Genomic DNA, 22,333 nt, shown 5'->3' with positions numbered 1-22,333 from the left:
TTCAAAAAGAAAAACCCCAAATTTACTTAAATTGCTTGATTTCCCCACAATGTATTATATTTTCGAAGTAACTATAAAAACTACAAAAAAATTAATTTCTCTACAATCAATTTCATCTTTTGTAGTTATAGGAAAAGTACTTTTAGTGCTTCCAAATTGCTGCGTTCTTAGTTTTTTTGAGATGCGTTAGCGATATCTCCGAAACCTGTGGACCAAAAAAAATGTTTTTTTCGTATAAAAACTACAAACGATTTAAAACGAATTTCAAAAAGAAAAAACACAAATTCACTTAAATTGCTTGGTTTCCGCACAATGTATTATATTTACGGAGTACTATAAAAACTACAAAAAAACCAATTTCACTACAATCAATTTCATCGTTCGTAGTTATAGGAAAAGTACTTTAGTGCTTCCAAATTGCTGCGTTCTTGGTTTTTTGAGATGCGTTAGCGATATCTCTGAAACCTTGTGGACCAAAAAAAAATTTTTTTTCGCATGAAAAACTACAAACGATTTAAAACGTATTTCAAAAAGAAAAAACCCAAATTTACTGAAATTGCTTGGTTTCCGCACAATGTATTATATTTTCGGAGTAAATATAAAAACTACAAAAAAATTAATTTCACTACAATCAATTTCACCGTTTGTAGTTATAGGAAAAATACTTTTAGTGCTTCCAAATTGCTGCGTTCTTGGCTTTTTGAGATGCGTTAGCGATATCTCCGAAACCTGTGGACCAAAAAAAAACCTGTGGACCATAAAAAACTACAAATGATTTAAAACGCATTTCAAAAAAAAAAGCCCAAATTTGGTTAAATTGCTTAGTTTCCGAACAATTTATTATATTTTCGGAGTAACTATAAAAACTACAAAAAAATGAATTTCACTACAATCAATTTCATCGTTTGTATTTATGGGAAAAGTACTCTTAGTGCTTCCAAATTGCTGCGTTCTTGGTTTTTTGAGATGCGTTAGCGATATCTCCGAAACCTGCGGACCAAAAAAAATGTTTTTCGTATAAAAACTACACACGATTTAAAACGTATTTCAAAAAGAAATTACCCAAATTTACTTAAATTGCTAGATTTCCGCACAATGTATTATATTTTCGGAGTAACTATAAAAACTACAAAAAAATGAATTTCACTAGAATCAATTTCATAGTTTGTAGTTATAGGCAAAATAATTTTAGTGATCCAAATTGCTGCGTTCTTGGTTTTTTTGAGATGCGTTAGCGATATCTCCGAAACCTGTGGCCAAAAAAAAATTTTTTTTCGTATGAAAACTACAAACGATTTAAAACCAATTTCAAAAAGAAAAAACACAAATTTACTTAAATTGCTAGATTTCCGCACAATGTATTATATTTTCGGAGTAACTATAAAAACTACAAAAAAATGAATTTCACTACAATCAATTTCATCGTTTGTAGTTATAGGAAAAATAATTTTAGTGCTTCCAAATTGCTGCGTTCTTGGCTTTTTGAGATGCGTTAACGATATCTGTGGACCAAAAAAAATTTTTTTTTCGTATAAAAAACTACAAACGATTTAAAACGTATTTCAAAAAGAAAAACCCCAAATTTGGTTAAATTGCTTAATTTGCGCATAATTTATTATATTTTCGGAGTAGCTATAAAAACTACAAAAAATTAATTTCACTACAGTCAATTTCATCGTTTGTATTATAGGAAAAGTACTTTTAATGCTTCCAAATTGCTGCGTTCTTGGTTTTTTTTTAGATGCGTTAGCGATATCTCCGAAACATGTGGACCAAAAAAAATTTTTTTTCGTATGAAAACTACAAACGATTTAAAACCAATTTCAAAAAGAAAAAACACAAATTTACTTAAATTGCTTGGTTTCCGCACAATGTATTATATTTTCGGAGTAACTATAAAAACTACAAAAAAACGAATTTCACTACAATCAATTTCATCGTTCGTAGTTATAGGGAAAGTACTTTTAGTGCTTCCAAATTGCTACGTTCTTAGTATTTTTGAGATAAGTTTTCGATATCTCCGAAACCTGTGGACCAAACAAACCTTTTTTTTCGTATGAAAAACTCATACAATTTAAAACGTATTTCAAAAAGAAAAAACCCAAATTTACTTAACTTGCTTGGTTTCCGCACAACGTATTATATTTCCGGAGAAACTATAAAAACTTCAAAAAAATGATTTCACTACAATCAATTTCATCGTTTGAAGTTTTGGGAAAAGTACTTTTAGTGCTTCCAAATTACTGCGTTCTTGGTTTTTTTTGAGATACGTTAGCGATATCTCCGAAACCTGTGGACAAAACAAACATTTTTTTTCGTATGAAAAACTATAAACGATTTAAAACGTATTTCAAAAAAATAACCCAAATTTACTGAAATTGCTTAGTTTCCGCACAATGTATTATATTTTCGGAGTAACTATAAAAAAAAACAAAAAAAATGAATTTCACTACAATCAATTTCGTAGTTTGTAGTTATAGGAAAAGTACTTTTAGTGCTTCCAAATTGCTGTGTTCTTGGTTTTTTTGAGATGCGTTAGCGATATCTCCGAAACCTGTGGATCAAAAAAATTTTTTTTCGTATGAAAAAATACAAACGATTTAAAACTATTTCAAAAAGAAAATACCCAAATTTAATTAAACTGCTTAGTTTCTGCAAAATGTATTATATTTTCGGAGTAACTATAAAAACTACAAAAAAATGAATTTCACTACAATCAGTTTCGTAGTTTGTAGTTATAGGAAAAGTACTTTTAGTGCTTCCAAATTGCTGTGTTCTTGGTTTTTTTGAGATGCGTTAGTGATATCTCCGAAACCTGTGGATCAAAAAAATTTTTTTTCGTATGAAAAACTACAAACTATTTAAAACGAATTTCAAAAAGAAAAAACCCAAATTTACTTAACTTGCTTGGTTTCCGCACAACGTATTATATTTCCGGAGAAACTATAAAAACTTCAAAAAAATGATTTCACTACAATCAATTTCATCGTTTGAAGTTTTGGGAAAAGTACTTTTAGTGCTTCCAAATTGCTGCGTTCTGGGTTTTTCTGAGATGCGTTTGCGATATCTCCGAAACCTGTGGACCAAAAAAAAATTTTGTTCGTATGAAAAACTGCAAACGATTTAAATCGTATTTCAAAAAGAAAAACCCCAAATTTACTTAAATTGCTTGATTTCCCCACAATGTATTATATTTTCGAAGTAACTATAAAAACTACAAAAAAATTAATTTCTCTACAATCAATTTCATCTTTTGTAGTTATAGGAAAAGTACTTTTAGTGCTTCCAAATTGCTGCGTTCTTAGTTTTTTTGAGATGCGTTAGCGATATCTCCGAAACCTGTGGACCAAAAAAAATGTTTTTTTCGTATAAAAACTACAAACGATTTAAAACGAATTTCAAAAAGAAAAAACACAAATTCACTTAAATTGCTTGGTTTCCGGACAATGTATTATATTTACGGAGTACTATAAAAACTACAAAAAAACGAATTTCACTACAATCAATTTCATCGTTCGTAGTTATAGGAAAAGTACTTTAGTGCTTCCAAATTGCTGCGTTCTTGGTTTTTTTGAGATGCGTTAGCGATATCTCTGAAACCTTGTGGACCAAAAAAAAATTTCTTTTCGCATGAAAAACTACAAACGATTTAAAACGTATTTCAGAAAGAAAAAACCCAAATTTACTGAAATTGCTTGGTTTCCGCACAATGTATTATATTTTCGGAGTAAATATAAAAACTACAAAAAAATTAATTTCACTACAATCAATTTCATCGTTTGTAGTTATAGGAAAAATACTTTTAGTGCTTCCAAATTGCTGCGTTCTTGGCTTTTTGAGATGCGTTAGCGATATCTCCGAAACCTGTGGACCAAAAAAAAACCTGTGGACCATAAAAAACTACAAATGATTTAAAACGCATTTCAAAAAAAAAAGCCCAAATTTGGTTAAATTGCTTAGTTTCCGAACAATTTATTATATTTTCGGAGTAACTATAAAAACTACAAAAAAATGAATTTCACTACAATCAATTTCATCGTTTGTATTTATGGGAAAAGTACTCTTAGTGCTTCCAAATTGCTGCGTTCTTGGTTTTTTGAGATGCGTTAGCGATATCTCCGAAACCTGCGGACCAAAAAAAATGTTTTTCGTATAAAAACTACACACGATTTAAAACGTATTTCAAAAAGAAATTACCCAAATTTACTTAAATTGCTAGATTTCCGCACAATGTATTATATTTTCGGAGTAACTATAAAAACTACAAAAAAATGAATTTCACTAGAATCAATTTCATAGTTTGTAGTTATAGGCAAAATAATTTTAGTGATCCAAATTGCTGCGTTCTTGGTTTTTTTGAGATGCGTTAGCGATATCTCCGAAACCTGTGGCCAAAAAAAAATTTTTTTTCGTATGAAAACTACAAACGATTTAAAACCAATTTCAAAAAGAAAAAACACAAATTTACTTAAATTGCTAGATTTCCGCACAATGTATTATATTTTCGGAGTAACTATAAAAACTACAAAAAAATGAATTTCACTACAATCAATTTCATCGTTTGTAGTTATAGGAAAAATAATTTTAGTGCTTCCAAATTGCTGCGTTCTTGGCTTTTTGAGATGCGTTAACGATATCTGTGAACCAAAAAAAATTTTTTTTTCGTATAAAAAACTACAAACGATTTAAAACGTATTTCAAAAAGAAAAACCCCAAATTTGGTTAAATTGCTTAATTTGCGCATAATTTATTATATTTTCGGAGTAACTATAAAAACTACAAAAAATTAATTTCACTACAGTCAATTTCATCGTTTGTATTATAGGAAAAGTACTTTTAATGCTTCCAAATTGCTGCGTTCTTGGTTTTTTTTTAGATGCGTTAGCGATATCTCCGAAACATGTGGACCAAAAAAAATTTTTTTTCGTATGAAAACTACAAACGATTTAAAACCAATTTCAAAAAGAAAAAACACAAATTTACTTAAATTGCTTGGTTTCCGCACAATGTATTATATTTTCGGAGTAACTATAAAAACTACAAAAAAACGAATTTCACTACAATCAATTTCATCGTTCGTAGTTATAGGGAAAGTACTTTTAGTGCTTCCAAATTGCTACGCTCTTAGTATTTTTGAGATAAGTTTTCGATATCTCCGAAACCTGTGGACCAAAGAAACCTTTTTTTTCGTATGAAAAACTCATACAATTTAAAACGTATTTCAAAAAGAAAAAACCCAAATTTACTTAACTTGCTTGGTTTCCGCACAACGTATTATATTTCCGGAGAAACTATAAAAACTTCATAAAAATGATTTCACTACAATCAATTTCATCGTTTGAAGTTTTGGGAAAAGTACTTTTAGTGCTTCCAAATTGCTGCGTTCTTGGTTTTTTTTGAGATTCGTTAGCGATATCTCCGAAACCTGTGGACCAAACAAACATTTTTTTTCGTATGAAAAACTATAAACGATTTAAAACGTATTTCAAAAAAAAAACCCAAATTTACTGAAATTGCTTAGTTTCCGCACAATGTATTATATTTTCGGAGTAACTATAAAAAAAAACAAAAAAAATGAATTTCACTACAATCAATTTCGTAGTTTGTAGTTATAGGAAAAGTACTTTTAGTGCTTCCAAATTGCTGTGTTCTTGGTTTTTTTGAGATGCGTTAGCGATATCTCCGAAACCTGTGGATCAAAAAAATTTTTTTTCGTATGAAAAAATACAAACGATTTAAAACTATTTCAAAAAGAAAATACCCAAATTTAATTAAACTGCTTAGTTTCTGCAAAATGTATTATATTTTCGGAGTAACTATAAAAACTACAAAAAAATGAATTTCACTACAATCAGTTTCGTAGTTTGTAGTTATAGGAAAAGTACTTTTAGTGCTTCCAAATTGCTGTGTTCTTGGTTTTTTGAGATGCGTTAGCGATATCACCGAAACCTGTGGATCAAAAAAATTTTTTTTCGTATGAAAAACTACAAACGATTTAAAACGAATTTCAAAAAGAAAAAACCCAAATTTACTTAACTTGCTTGGTTTCCGCACAACGTATTATATTTCCGGAGAAACTATAAAAACTTCAAAAAAATGATTTCACTACAATCAATTACATCGTTTGAAGTTTTGGGAAAAGTACTTTTAGTGCTTCCAAATTGCTGCGTTCTTGGTTTTTTTTTTAGATGCGTTAGCGATATCTCCGAAACTTGTGGCCAAAAAAAAAATTGTTTTCCTATGAAAAACTACAAACGATTTAAAACGTATTTCAAAAAAAAAAAACCCAAATTTACTTAAATTGCTTAGTTTCCGCACAATGTATTATATTTTCGGAGTAACTATAAAAAAAAAAAAAAAAATGAATTTCACTACAATCAATCTCATCGTTTGAAGTTTTAGGAAAAGTACTTTTAGTGCTTCCAAATTGCTACGTTCTTAGTATTTTTTGAGATAAGTTTTCGATATCTCCGAAACCTGTGGACCAAACAAAATTTTTTTTTCGTATGAAAAACTACAAACGATTTAAAACGTATTTCAAAAGGAAAAAAAAACAAATTTACTTAAATTGCTTGGTTTCCGCACAATGTATTATATTTTCGGAGTAACTATAAAAACTATAAAAAATGAATTTCACTACAATCAATTTCATCGTTTGTCGTTATAGGAAAAATACTTTAAGTGCTTCCAAATTGCTGCGTTCTGGGTTTTGCTGAGATGCGTTAGCGATAAAACTTCAAAAAAATGATTTCACTACAATCAATTTCATCGTTTGAAGTTTTAGGAAAAGTACTTTTAGTGCTTCCAAATTGCTGCGTTCTTGGTTTTATTGAGATGCGTTAGCGATATCTCTGAAACCTGTGGACCAAAAAAAAAAATTTTTTTATTTCGTATGAAAAACTATGAACGTTTTAAACGTATTTCAAAAGAAAAAACCCAAATTTACTTAAATTGCTTGATTTCCGCACAACGTATTATATTTCCGGAGAAACTATAAAAACTTCAAAAAAATGATTTCACTACAATCAATTTCATCGTTTGAAGTTTTAGGAAAAGTACTTTTAGTGCTTCCAAATTGCTGCGTTCTTGGTTTTTTTTGAGATGCGTTAGCGATATCTCCGAAACCTGTGGACCAAACAAAAATTTGTTTTCGTATGAAAAACTACAAACGATTTAAAACGTATTTCAAAAGGAAAAAAAACAAATTTACTTAAATTGCTTGGTTTCCGCACAATGTATTATATTTTCGGAGTAACTAGAAAAACTATAAAAAATGAATTTCACTACAATCAATTTCATCGTTTGTAGTTATAGGAAAAATACTTTAAGTGCTTCCAAATTGCTGCGTTCTGGGTTTTGCTGAGATGCGTTAGCGATAAAACTTCAAAAAAATGATTTCACTACAATCAATTTTATCGTTTGAAGTTTTAGGAAAAGTACTTTTAGTGCTTCCAAATTGCTGCGTTCTTGGTTTTTTTGAGATACGTTAGCGATATCTCCGAAACCTGTGGGCCAAAAAAAATTTTTTTTTCGTATGAAAAACTACAAACGAATTAAAACGCATTTCAAAAAGGAAAAACCCAAATTTACTTAAATTGCTTGATTTCCGCACAGTGTATTATATTTTCAGAGTAACTATAAAAACTAGAAAAAAATTAATTTCACTACAATCAATTTCATCGTTTGTAGTTATAGGAAAAATACTTTAAGTGCTTCCAAATTGCTGCGTTCTAGGTTTTGCTGAGATGCGTTAGCGATATCTCCGAAAATTGTCGACCAAAAAAAAATTTTTTTTTCGAATGAAAAACTACAAACGATTTAAAACGTATTTCAAAAATAAAAACCCCAAATTTATTTAAATTGCTTGATTTCCCCACAATGTATTATATTTTCGGAGTAACTATAAAAACTACAAAAAAATGAATTTCTCTACAATCAATTTCATCTTTTGTAGTTATAGGAAAAGTACTTTTAGTGCTTCCAAATTGCTGCGTTCTTGGTTTTTTTGAGATGCGTTAGCGATATCTCCGAAACCTGTGGACCAAAAAAAAAATGTTTTTTCGTATAAAAAGCTACAAATGATTTAAAACGTATTTCAAAAAGAAAAAACCCAAATTTGGTTAAATTGCTTAGTTTCCGCACAATTTATTATATTTTCGGAGTAACTATAAAAACTACAAAAAAATTTATTTCACTGCAATCAATTTCATCGTTTGTAGTTATAGGAAAAGTACTTCTAGTGCTTCCAAATTGCTGCATTCTGGGTATTTCTTTGATGTGTTAGCGATATCTCCAAAACCTCTAGACCAAAAAAAAATTTTTTTTCGTATGAAAACTGTTGAAAGAGTAAGCCAAATACTTTATTATTCTCCAGTCTGGCAACATTATACGTTTTTGTTTTTCTATGAATCTTTAAATTGTAGCTTCTAAGTTCGTAATGTAAAGACACAAAGTTCAGTTCTCATTAAACCACTGCTTTGTAAACATCAGAATATCTGCATTTTTATTTCAAAGGAATAAAAAACTTCTAACAAAGGTTATGGGCCTAGAGTCCAAAGAAAATTCGAGAACTCTAATAAATCAAATTAATTAATTGTGTGAACAATAAAACATTTTTAGTAACGCGATCGAAAAAGTTTAAGTAATTCGGTTTTTATTTTTAAAACATACATACGTACGTGCGAAATAAATACGCGTAAAAAATACAAAATGAGTGTACACCTCCAAATAGAGAAGTTGGGTGATGATAACTATGACGTGTGGTCCGTGTCCGTGCGGAGTGTACTCATTACGGCGGATTTGTGGAACGTTGTATGCGGAAAGTATGAAAAAGCAGAAGATGCTACCGCCGAAGAAATCCTTAAGTAGGAAACCACAGATCAAAAGGCTTTGGCATGTTTAATTTTAAATATAAAGCCGACACAGTTAATGCACATAAAGACGTGCATAACAGCGGCAGAGGCATGGCAAAAATTGCGCGACATTCATTTGCCAGTCGGTCCAGTGAAAAAAGTTCAGCAGTATCAAAAACTGTTACGCTTAAACATGCAACAAGGCGACAGTGTAGTACGGTATGTAAATGAGTTTGTGGCAACAGTCGACAAATTAGCCGAATTGGACATTCAAATAAACGACGAGTTGAAAGTCATAATGTTGCTTTCAAGCCTTCCAAATTCATGGGAAAACTTCGTTGTCGCTATTGAAACGCGCGACAAGTTGCCGACGTTCGACGTAGTTAAATCAAAAATTTTAGAAAAGGGAACGCGAAGGCAAGAAAAAGATGGTCGAGAATGCACACAAGCAGTCTACGCACATTCAAGTAAAAACATGACACAAAAGCAACATGAGTATGGTCGTACAAATGACGAAAAGAATAAAACCAAAGTAAATAGTAAAAAAAGAAAAAGACAAACAGCGTTTTAAGGGGAAATGTTTCAATTGCCAAAAATTAGGTCATCGCGCAAGTGAGTGCCGAAGCAAGAAAAATAATGCAAATACTGAAATGCACAGCGAGACACACGAATCATCAAATCATTTAATGTATGGTGCAATTGATAATGTAGCAAAAAGAGACACATGGTGCATTGACAGCGGCGCTACATCACACATGTGTTGTGATAAAAATATGTTTACATCGTTTACTGAAAAGAATTCTCATGTCATGTTAGCAGCAGAGAAGTTTATAGAATCGTCTGGAATAGGTTCAGTAGTGCTAAAAAGAGAAAAAAATAAAATTGTGTTGAATGATGTGCTATTTATCCCATCTCTGCTTATGAATTTTCTGTCAGTAAGTAAGGCAGCGCAGTATGGGAATTCGACAGTATTTACATGCAACAGTGCCATAATAAAAAACAAGAAACAGCAAACAGTGCTACAAGCAGAGCGTGTAAATAATTTATATGTATATCGGAATGAAGAAAAAACAAATATTGTTTGTTTACTAAGTGAAAGTTCATTAGTTGTAAAGTGGCACAATCGTTTTGGTCACTTAAATATGCAAAGTTTAAAACAACTAAATGACAGTGAACTTGTGCGCGGTATGAATATTAGAAATATGCCAGCCAAAATCAGTTGCGATACGTGTAATCAAGCAAAAATATGTGCTTTGCCATTTACACAAACAAATGCGCGAATATCGAAGAGCAAACTTGAACTTGTGCATACGGATGTGTGTGGCCCCATGAACGTTAAATCGTTAGGTGGAAAGAAATATTTCGTCACTTTCATCGACGATTATTCTCGTAAAATTTTTGTTTATTTTATGCCCAATAAAAATGAAGCTTTTGAAGAGTTCAAGGAGTTTAAAGCATATGTAGAGTGCCAAACCGGTAGTAAAATAAAAGCCTTGCGTAGTGATAACGGCAGGGAATATATAAATAATGAATTTGATAATTTTTTGGTAAAATGCGGAATTAAAAGACAATTAACAGTGCCTTAAACACCCCAACAAAACGGTGTTGCAGAACGGGCGAACCGCACAATCGTAGAAATGGCAAAAAGTTTATTAATTCATGCAAAGCTAGACGAGTTTTTGTGGGCAGAGGCGGTTCAAACCGCAGCGTATATCCGTAATCGGTGTCCAACGCAAGCGCTTAATAATCTTATACCATTTGAAATGTGGCATAAACGCAAACCTTCAGTCAAACATTTTCGAATTTTTGGGTCAAGAGTTTTTGCACTAGAAAAAACCATTAAAAGCAAGTTTGCGGCCAAAGGTAAAGAATACACATTTGTGGGATATTCTTGCACAGCAAAGGCGTATCGACTTTATGATCGCCAAAAACGTGTAGTCATAGAAAGGCGTGACGTCAGATTTGCAGAAGGCGATTTTGGTACGCGTGTAACTGCTGACAATGAAACTTCGGAACAAAGCAATGATTTTATGACAAACATCATTCGCCTAGAATCCAACGAAAGTCAAGAAAATCAGCGTTCATCATCAAATGATACCATAGCTGAAGCTGAACAAAATGCAGGCTGTGATTCAGGCGATGATGAGGAGGATTTTGCCACCGCTAGCAGTTCCGAAGACGATAATTAAGACGAAGAACAACGAGAACCATGTATGGAGCATTCCGAACAACACAACGTAAAGCGACGTGGGGCAGGTCGTCCTAAACTAATACACACAGGTAAGCCTGGTAGACCTAAAAAGCAGTATCATTACCTTAATTACATTGAAGATTTGGAAACACCACAAACTGCAGCAGAAGCATTGAGTGGCCAACACGCAAAAGATTGGCAAAAATCATTGCAAGCCGAATACGATGCACTTATAGCAAACAATACATGGTCGTTAGTTGATTTACCTGCAGAGCATAAAGCTATTGGGTCAAAGTGGGTTTTTAGAATCAAACGAAATGTTGAGGGCGATATAGAGCGATTTAAATCCAGATTAGTTGCCAAGGGTTGTGCACAACAGTTAGGTATTAATTACTGGGAAACGTTTTCTCCAGTAATAAGGTACGAAATGATTCGAATGCTATTTGCAATCGCAGCAGAAAAACAATTATATATGCATCAAGTGGATATTTCCAACGCATACTTAAATAGTGAGCTTCATGAAAATGTTTATATGAAGCAACCCGAAAATTTTATAAGCAAACAATATCAAAATAAAGTACTAAAATTACGAAAGGCGATTTATGGGCTAAAACAATCCGGACGTGCTTGGAACAACACACTCGACGAAGTTTTAAAAGGCATCGGTTTTAAAAGGTGCATCAATGAGCCGTGCTTATATTTTAAACAAAACCAGAAGCAATATAGTTATATCGCAGTTTACGTTGATGACTTAATCATCATGGGTCCAAGTGAAAATGATATAGCTGAAATTAAGAAGAAGATAGCGTCTACATTTCACATGCAAGATGGTGGTGCTATACGATACTTCCTTGGTTTGGAGGTGCAGCGAGAGGGCAACAGAGGCGCGATTCACTTATCACAGAAAAAGTACATCAAATCCATTCTTGAAAAATATGGCATGCAAAACTGTAAGGCAGTCGCAACTCCACTCAATCCAGGTTTCCAAGTGGGCTGACAAGACGAAAAATGTTCAAAGGTAAATACTACAGAATACCAATCATTACTCGGTTCTCTTATGTATTTAGCAGTGCTAAGTCGACCTGATATTACGCACGCTGTAAGCAAGCTTTCTCAACGTAACACAAACCCACATGTTGAGCACGAAACCGCAGCAAAGCGCATTTTGAGATATCTATCAGGTACTTCAGATTTAAGTATCGTGTACCGCAAGTCTGATGAGCCCGTGAAGGGATACGCTGACGCAGATTGGGCAAATGATCCAAACGATAGAAAATCATATTCAGGGTATGTATTCTACTTAGGAAGCAGTGCTTTCTCTTGGGCTTCAACAGAGCAAAATGTAACGGCTTTAAGCAGCACCGAGGCTGAATACGTGGCCTTATCAGCGGCTGCAAAAGAGGCAGTCTACCTCAACAGATTACTTCAAGAAATTGGGTATATCAGTACAAATTCGATGATCATATACGGTGATAACATTAGTGCGCAACATATAGCACGTAACCCCATTCATCATAAGCGCACCAAACACATTGATATAAAATACCATTTTATACGAGAAAAAGCAGAGTCAAATGAAATTAAATTAGAATATGTTTCAACTAATGAAAATGTTGCCGACATTTTAACTAAAAGTGTTAGTAAGCAAAAGCATTGTAACTTTGTTAAATTACTTGGATTAAATTAATTAAATATATTTGCTTAATTTTTATAAAGATATTTGCTTAAGAAGAAGTGTTGAATGAATAAGCCAAATACTTTATTATTCTCCAGTCTGGCAACATTATACGTTTTTGTTTTTCTATGAATCTTTAAATTGTAGCTTCTAAGTTCGTAATGTAAAGACACAAAGTTCAGTTCTCATTAAACCACTGCTTTGTAAACATCAGAATATCTGCATTTTTATTTCAAAGGAATAAAAAACTTCTAACAAAAACTACAAACGATTTAAAACCAATTTCAAAAAGAAAAAACACAAATTTACTTAATTGCTTGGTTTCCGCACAATGTATTATATTTTCGGAGTAACTATAAAAATTACAAAAAAACGAATTTCACTACAATCAATTTCATCGTTCGTAGTTATAGGGAAAGTACTTCTAGTGCTTCCAAATTGCTGCGTTCTTGGTTTTTTTGAGATGCGTTAGCGATATCTCCGAAACCTGTAGACCAAAAAAAAAATTTTTTTCATATGAAAAACTACAAGCGATTTAAAAACGTACTTCAAAAAGAAAAACCCCAAATTTGCTTAAATTGCTTAGTTTCCGCACAATATATTATATTTTTGGAGTAGCTGTAAAAAATACAAAAAAAAATAATTTCACTTCAATCAATTTCATCGTTTGTAGTTATAGGAAAAGTACTTTTAGTGCTTCCAAATTGTTACGTTCTTAGTATTTTTGAGATGAGTTTTCGATATCTCCGAAACTGTGGACAAAAAAAAATTGTTTTTCAAAGAGAAAAACTCCAAGTTTGCTTAAATTGCGTGGTTTCCGCACAATGTATTATATTTTCGGAGTAACTATAAAAACTACAAAAAAATGAATTTCACTACAATCAATTTCATCGTTTGTAGTTATAGGAAAAATACTTTTAGTGCTTCCATATTGCTGCGTTCTTGGTTTTTTTGAGATGCGTTAGCGATATCTCCGAAACCTGTGGCCAAAAAAAAATTTTTTTTTCCTATGAAAAACTACAAACGATTTAAAACGTATTTCAAAAGAAAAAACCCAAATTTACTGAAATTGCTTGGTTTCCGCACAATGTATTATATTTTCGGAGTAACTATAAAAACTACAAAAAAATTAATTTCACTACAATCAATTTCATCGTTTGTAGTTATAGGAAAAATACTTTTAGTGCTTCCAAATTGCTGCGTTCTTGGCTTTTTAAGATGCGTTAGCGATATCTCCGAAACCTGTGGACCAAAAAAAAATTTTTTTTCGTATAAAAAATTACAAACAATTTAAAACGTATTTCAAAAATAAAAAACCCAAATTTGGTTAAATTGCCTAGTTTCCGCACAATTTATTATATTTTCGGAGTAATATAAAAACTACAAAAAAATGAATTTCACTACAATCAATTTCATCGTTTGTATTTATAGGAAAATACTTTTAGTGCTTCCAAATTGCTGCGTTCTTGGTTTTTTGAGATGCGTTAGCGATATCTGCTAAACCTGTGGACCAAAAAATAATTTTTTTCGTATGAAAAACTACAAACGATTTAAAACGTAATTCAAACAAAACCCAAATTTACTTAAATTGCTTGGTTTCCGCACAATGTATTATATTTTCGGAGTAACTATAAAAACTACAAAAAATTAATTTCGCTACAATCAATTTCATCGTTTGTAGTTATAGGAAAAATACTTTTAGTGCTTCCAAATTGCTGCGTTCTTGGTTTTTTTTGAGATGCGTTGGCGTTATCTCCGAAACCTGTGGACCAAACAAAAATTTTTTTTCGTATGAAAAACTCAAGTGATTTAAAACGTATTTCAAAAGGAAAGAACCAAATTTACTTAAATTGCTTGGTTTCCGAACAATGTATTATATTTTCGGAGTAACTATAAAAACTATAAAAAAATGAATTTCACTACAATCAATTTCATCGTTTACAGTTTTAGGAAAAGTACTTTTAGTGCTTCCAAATTGCTGCGCTCTTAATTTTTTTAGGATGCGTTAGCGATATCTCCGAAACCTGTGGACCAAGAAAAAATTGTTTTTCATATGAAAAACTACAAACGATTTAAAACGTATTTCAAAAAGAAAAAACCCAAAAACCAAACCAAAAAAAATTGTTTTTCATATGAAAAACTACAAACGATTTAAAACGTATTTCAAAAAGAAAATACCCAAATTTACTTAAATTGCTAGGTTTTCGCACAATGTATTATATTTCGGAGTAACTATAAAAACTACAAAAAATTAATTTCGCTACAATCAATTTCATCGTTTGTAGTTATAGGAAAAATACTTTTAGTGCTTCCAAATTGCTGCGTTCTTGGTTTTTTTTGAGATGCGTTGGCGTTATCTCCGAAACCTGTGGACCAAACAAAAATTTTTTTTCGTATGAAAAACTCAAGTGATTTAAAACGTATTTCAAAAGGAAAGAACCAAATTTACTTAAATTGCTTGGTTTCCGAACAATGTATTATATTTTCGGAGTAACTATAAAAACTATAAAAAAATGAATTTCACTACAATCAATTTCATCGTTTACAGTTTTAGGAAAAGTACTTTTAGTGCTTCCAAATTGCTGCGCTCTTAATTTTTTTAGGATGCGTTAGCGATATCTCCGAAACCTGTGGACCAAGAAAAAATTTTTTTTCGTATGAAAAACTCAAGCGATTTAAAACTTATTTTAAAAAAGAGAAAAAGCAAATTTACTTAAATTGCTTGGTTCCCGCACAATGTAATTATTTTCGGAGTAACAATAAAAACTATAAAAAAATTAATTTCACTACAATCAATTTCATCGTTTGTAGTTATAGGAAAAGTACTTTTAGTGCGTCCAAATTGCTGCGTTCTTGGTATTTTTGAGATGCGTTTTCGATATCTCCGAAACCAGTAGACAAAAAATTTTTTTTTTTCTTATGAAGAACTATAAACGATTTAAAACATATTTCAAAAAGAAAAACCCAAAATTTGCTTAAATTGCGTGGTTTCCGCACAATTTATTATATTTTCGGAGTAACTATAAAAAGTACAAAAAAATGATTTTCACTACAATCAATTTCATCGTTTGTAGTTATGGGAAAAGTGTTTTTAGTTCTTCCAAACTTCTGCGTTCTTGGTTTTTTTGGGATGCGTTTGCGATATCTCCAAAACCTGTGGACCAAAAAAAAAAATTTTTTTTTCGTATGAAACTGCAAACGATTTAAAACGTATTTCAAAAAGAAAAAACCCAAATTTACTTAAATTGCTTGGTTTCCGCACAATGTATTATATTTTCGGAGTAACTATAAAAACTATAAAAAAATTAATTTCACTACAATCAATTTCATCGTTTGCAGTTTTAGGAAAACTACTTTTAGTGCTTCCAAATTGGTGCGTTCTTGGTTTTTTGAGATGCGTTAGCGATATCTCTGTAACTGTAAAAACTACAAAAAAAATTAATTTCACTACAATCAATCGCATCGTTTGTAGTTATAGGAAAAGTATTTTTAGTGCTTCCAAATTGCTGCGTTTTGGGTTTTTCTGAGATGTGTTAGCGATATCTCCGAAACCTGTGGACCAAAAAAAATTTGTTTTTCGTAAGAAAACTACAAACGATTTAAAACGAATTTCAAAAAAAAAAAACACAAATTCACTTAAATTGCTTGGTTTCCGCACAATGTATTATATTTACGGAGTAACTATAAAAACTACAAAAAAACGAATTTCACTACAATCAAATTCATCGTTCGTAGTTATAGGAAAAGTACTTTAGTGCTTCCAAATTGCTGCGTTCTTGGTTTTTTTGAGATGCGCTAGCGATATCTCCGAAACCTGTGGACCAAAAAAAATTTTTTTTTCGCATGAGAAACTAAAAAAGATTTAAAACGTATTTCAAAAAGAAAAAACCCAAATTTACTGAAATTGCTTGGTTTCCGCACAATGCATTATATTTACGGAGTAACTATAAAAACTACAAAAAAATATTTTTAGTGCTTCCAAATTGCTGCGTTCTTGACTTTTTGAGATGCGTCAGCGATATCTCCGAAACCTGTGGACCAAAAAAAAACCTGTGGACCATAAAAAACTACAAATGATTTAAAACGCATTTCAAAAAAAAAAAGCCCAAATTTGGTTAAATTGCTTAGTTTCCGCACAATTTATTATATTTTCGGAGTAACTATAAAAACTACAAAAAAATGAATTTCACTACAATCAATTTCATCGTTTGTATTTATAGGAAAAGTACTTTTAGTGCTTCCAAATTGCTGCGTTCTTGGTTTTTTGAGATGCGTTAGCGATATCTTCGAAACCTGCGGACCAAAAAAAATTTTTTTTTCGTATAAAAACTACAAACGATTTAAAACGTATTTCAAAGAGAAATTACCCAAATTTACTTAAATTGCTAGGTTTCCGCACAATGTATTATATTTTCGGAGTAACTATAAAAACTACAAAAAAATGAATTTCACTACAATCAATTTCATAGTTTGTAGTTATAGGAAAAATACTTTTAGTGCTTCCAAATTGCTGCGTTCTTGGTTTTTTTGAGATGCGTTAGCGATATCTCCGAAACCTGTGGCCAAAAAAAATTTTTTTTTCGTATGAAAAACTACAAACGATTTAAAACGTATTTCAAAAAGAAAAAACCCAAATTTACTGAAATTGCTTGGTTTCCGCACAATGTATTATATTTTCGGAGTAACTATAAAAACTACAAAAAAATGAATTTCACTACAATCAATTTCATCGTTTGTAGTTATAGGAAAAATACTTTTAGTGCTTCCAAATTGCTGCTTTCTTGGCTTTTTGAGATGCGTTAGCGATATCTCCGAAACCTGTGGACCAAAAAAAATTTTTTTTTCGTATAAAAAACTAAAAATGATTTAAAACGCATTTCAAAAAGAAAACCCCCAAATTTGGTTAAATTGCTTAGTTTGCGCATAATTTATTATATTTTCGGAGTAACTATAAAAACTACAAAAAATGAATTTCACTACAATCAATTTCATCGTTTGTATTTATAGGAAAAGTACTTTTAGTGCTTCCAAATTGCTGCGTTCTTGGTTTTTTGAGGTGCGTTAGCGATATCTCCGAAGCCTGCGGACAAAAAAAAAATTTTTTTTCGTATGAAAAACTACAAACGATTTAAAACGTATTTCAAAAAGAAATTACCCAAATTTACTTAAATTGCTTAGTTTCCGCACAATGTATTATATTTTCGGAGTAACTATAAAAAAAACAAAAAAATTTATTTCACTTCAATCAATCTCATCGTTTGAAGTTTTAGGAAAAGTACTTTTAGTTCTTCCAAATTGCTGCGTTCTTTGTTTTTTTGAGATGCGTTAGCGATATCTCCAAAACCTGTGGCCAAAAAAAAATTTTTTTTTCGTATGAAAAACTACAAACGATTTAAAACGTATTTCAAAAATAAAAACCCCAAATTTATTTAAATTGCTTGATTTCCCCACAATGTATTTTATTTTCGTTGAGGAATAAATCGTAAAAATAAAAATCATGTATTTTTTTCATTTTCGTACTCCCTTTTGTGACTCGGGATTTCGGGCAAATTTTGAAACAATTCCGAACATCAATTCCTTCATTATACTTCATTCGAGTGTCTTTTTTCACGGCCTTCGGGTGCCTTTCACTCTATTCGCAACATAACCCCAATTTAAGCTGCCAAACTATATAGTAAACAATGGTCTAATCAGTTCGAGATGCTGTTTTGAACTGATTTTCGCGAGTCAAGTAAGTGGCGGTAGATGTGTGCCAAGGCGAATTTATACAAGTGGCAGCATGGCAACATACACACATTTTCCATGTATTTTGTTTTTGTAATTTCGATGGACCAATGTCAAAATCATAATTGCCCTGGGCGAAATTCTGTATTCGCCACATTTTTATATGTCAAAATCGAAATTCGCTTCAATGTGTTATATCAAAGTCGAACGATTCTGACGTTTTCATTAAAAACAAAATATAATGGTTTTAAATATGCATTTGATATTTGCTTAATAACGTGAATTATAATGTGAATTACTTGCGCCGTATGTCAGGATTGCCTTTAAGCATGCTTTATCTCTTAAAATAAAATGGCTTCAAGAAAATGTACCTGCAGTGTCTGCGGCAATGGAAAAGGGTACGTGTCTTTTTGGCATACTTGATACATGGATTTTATGGGTAGATATGCTAAATAAAAATATTTTTACAACAATATATAATCACTTATTCCATTCATGATCTTACAGAATCTTACTGGTGCCAACATAAATGGTGTACACTAAACAAATGTCTCCAACGCCGGCACAAACAATTCTAATGATTAGGACACGAAACTTGGTAAATTTTTTGGTACTCCTATGCAAATACTTCAACGTATACGCTCAAACTTGGAAATATATGGCTACATTATTGGAGGCATCTTGAATGTTCTACCGATACCAGGAGTAAAATTTGTTGCATACAATTTATATTTATGACGTATATAGTGCATTGGGGAACAATCAGCTGCTTTGTTAGACCAGCAACAAAGAAAAGCCGGTCAAAACGATTGTATTGTCGACGATAGCTGCTTTGTCTTAGTAAATACAGGTAAACAATTAATCGATCCTAATGGTTTACTTTCGTTGGTAGCATATTAGTTGCAGCCAAAATCGCCTACCTATTATTCATTAGAAGGTGCTATTTGTAATGCCGGTTCCACAGTTAATTAACTAAAGCAAGGACTGCGCATAAGTATAGAAATTAATTCAAATGACAACGTTGTTGAGGTGTTAAACATATTTCTGGGAGAAACTTCTATGATATCATCTTCTTGTTCGTCGGGAATATTGAATGCGGAATTTGGCTTGACAGCAATGCGTTCGGAGATTAGATTTGTACCTGCATTTCGTGAACTATATTCACCATATTGGCGCTACGATACACGGGGGTGAGATATAAAATAATAAAAAATAAAAATTAAATTTTGTATGTTGAATACAAACTTTGCTCCATTTCTTTATCTTTAGAGTTTTGTTGGGATTGACTGGCCAAACAACTGCGGAAAATGTTACCCAAGCTGCCTATAATCAACCGGATTTCAAATCTATGAGTTGCTATGCAGTTAGACGCGATACACCCACATGGCATCGCCAAAATAATAAAGAGCGTTTAATATTTTGTGGCGAATATGCCAAAAAGAATGCATTCGTGCAATGTATTGCAGATATTGTTGGTTGCTTGCTGGAAAGGCCACAGACACCATCACCAGCAGAATTAGGCACATTGATATGCTATGTTGTTGTTGTTGTTGTTGTAGTAGTAGTTGTTGTTGTTGTTGATGTTGGTGATGGTGTTGTTGAGTAGTGCTTCGCCCCATCCAATAGGTGCAACCCATCACAAATTGTCATCAATATCGGAAGTCCAAGGAAAATTGCTGTCTGCTGGGTTGGACTATAATGAGAGCGGTGTTAGAGGGGTTGGTTCCACAATGCAGTTGAAGTGATGGTTGGTGTCATGCGGGGACACGTTACAAGCAGGACATATGTTTTGTATGTGGGGGATGATTTTGGATATGTAAGAGTTTAACCTGTTACAGTATCCAGATCGAAGAAGAGATAGAGTGATTCGCGTTTCCCTAGGGAGTGTGTGTTCCTCTTCTGCAAGTTTTGGGTATTGTTCTTTGAGTACAGGATTTACCGGGCGATTCCTGCATAGAGGTCCGACGCTTGTTTGTGGAGTTCACTGAGGGCCTGCTTGTGATTTTTAGCTTTATATGGCAGTGTTCTTAGGTGCAGGCTTAAGCCACTGAGCGGTATGGCCTCATCAATCAGATGCCCAGGATTCTGAGTATTCAACAGAAACTGTTTCGTTAGCATTTCATTTCTCTCGCTGATGGGGATTATTCTCGCCTCATTATGTAGATGGGTTTTGGGGGCATAAGACAACCCGTGGCGGCTCCGAGGGCAGTATTTTGACAATCCTGTATTTTCTTACAATGAGGAACCTTTAGGCTTGGAGACCATATCGAGGATGCGTAGCATGCAATCGGGCGGCCAATTGCTTTGTAAGTTGTAATAAGAGTTTCTTTGCCTTTACCCTAAGTCCTGCCAAGAGATTTGAGGATTTTCGGTACAATTGCGGCTGCATGCTCACCAAAATGTAGATCCTGATCAAACGTCACACCCAAGATTTTGGGGTGTAAGACAGTCGATAGCGTAGTGCCATTGACGTGGATGTTCAAAATGGTCGACGTTTGGGACGTCCATGTTGTAAATAAAAAAAAAAACTGGAGAGATCAGGAGATAGCCGTTTATTTTGTTGCAAAGCTCATCGATCTGTGGACCTGGCTCTGTGCCCATTACTGTGCAGTCATCGGCGTAGGAAACGCTAGTAACTCCTTCTGGTGGCGAAGGTAGCTTTGGTATGTAGAATTTAAACAAAAATGGAGATAGGACACCAGATAATTTTCGTTCCACCTTTTAAGACTTCCAGGTTTTGCAGTAACGTGCCATGGTTGACCGTATCAAAAGCTTTTGATAGGTCTAGCGCAACGAGTACTGTTCTATGGTGATGGTTTTGATTTAAACCGCAATTTTTGTGGGTGCTAATGGCATTTGGCGCGGTGGTTGTGCTATGAAGATTTCTAAAGCCATACTTATGACAGGCTAGTTTCAAATTTGCTTTGAAAAAGGGGAGCAAAATGGCTTCAAGTGTATTGGCTACTGGCAATAGGAGAGATATCGGACGATAAGAATCTCCTATGTTAGCTGGTTTCCCAGGCTTTAATAGCGGAACCACCACCAATTTACGGGGATGACGAAGGTGAAAAGGGACAAGATGAAGACATGTGCTAGATAATTAAATCCCTCTTTGCCTCGGCTATTACGCTAGGGTATTACTATGAAAGTTGTATCATTGTTGCAGGCAAAAGTTATGTGGATGCATTTAGCCCAACAACTACAGCATCTCGTAAGAATATATAATTTAAAACGTTTAGAATATTTTAGTTTATCTTTTTTGATTTTGTATAGGACAAGAGCAGCTTTATAAAAGATGGAATCATGCGGTCAAAAAATGCGATTTTATGAAAAAGTACTAAACTGCATAATTCCGAAGTATTATTTCGATTTTAATGTTGCAATCATTGAGCGTATTAACTTATTCATTCCGTATGCTTGGAACATTTTTTCCATTAAAATATTTGTGGAATCGCTGTTCATATTTGGAATATTGCTCACAAGAAGGTCCAGTTAAATGAAAAACGTTTGGTATATTCACGTCACCATGTTTATCAATTTATCTGTTAAAAACTTTTTTGTTCAGCTCATTTTGCTTTTGGAATAGAGTAAAAGTAGATTACCTGATAAGCACGCCTACGTGAATAGCCAGATTCTTTTAATTATTTAATAATTTTTCTTTTTTATTTCAGATTTATTTCGGTGGAACTTCCATTTATTACAATTAAATATCTTAGTGTTTTAACAAAATCTAAACATATAATTTTAAAGTTAGTCGTACTAATAATACTACAATATGTTTTCATGAAAATGAATATAAAGAATAATTAAATTGGTATCAAAAGCAAATAACACAAATAAATACCTTTTTAATGGTATTTTGGAATCGAAAACAATTTAGATTCAGCTTTC

General features: G+C 32.4%; 3 protein-coding genes across 12 annotated transcripts in view; all 3 read left to right on the top strand.

The window, feature by feature from the left end:
- Positions 1-19,139, top strand: part of LOC137235484 (calcium-dependent secretion activator-like) — a 2,443,847-nt gene extending 2,424,708 nt beyond the window's left edge. For all 10 annotated transcript variants that reach the window (XM_067758485.1, XM_067758483.1, XM_067758487.1 and 7 more), the window contains one exon: positions 18,950-19,139. In XM_067758485.1, the coding sequence (XP_067614586.1) occupies positions 18,950-19,020 (71 nt within the window). In that variant the 3' untranslated portion in view covers positions 19,021-19,139. The remainder of the gene's footprint in view (positions 1-18,949) is intronic.
- Positions 19,140-19,204: 65 nt separating this feature from the next.
- Positions 19,205-22,333, top strand: part of LOC137235482 (calcium-dependent secretion activator-like) — a 3,515,579-nt gene continuing 3,512,450 nt past the window's right edge. Inside the window, exon 1 of the mRNA XM_067758482.1 lies at positions 19,205-19,292. The gene's annotated coding sequence lies outside the window, so the exon portion shown is untranslated. The remainder of the gene's footprint in view (positions 19,293-22,333) is intronic.
- On the top strand, positions 19,305-22,149 carry LOC137235173 (glycerol kinase-like). Its single transcript, XM_067758311.1, has 3 exons — positions 19,305-19,632; positions 19,712-19,913; positions 22,114-22,149. Exons 1-3 carry the CDS (start codon positions 19,502-19,504, stop codon positions 22,147-22,149), a joined length of 369 nt encoding a protein of 122 aa, XP_067614412.1. The 5' UTR covers positions 19,305-19,501.

This window comes from Eurosta solidaginis, chromosome X (assembly GCF_040869045.1).
Source record: "Eurosta solidaginis isolate ZX-2024a chromosome X, ASM4086904v1, whole genome shotgun sequence".
Classification (NCBI taxonomy): Eukaryota; Metazoa; Arthropoda; class Insecta; order Diptera; family Tephritidae; genus Eurosta; species Eurosta solidaginis.
Note: the sequence above shows the minus strand (reverse complement) of the source record. Positions and strands in the feature narration are given on the sequence as shown.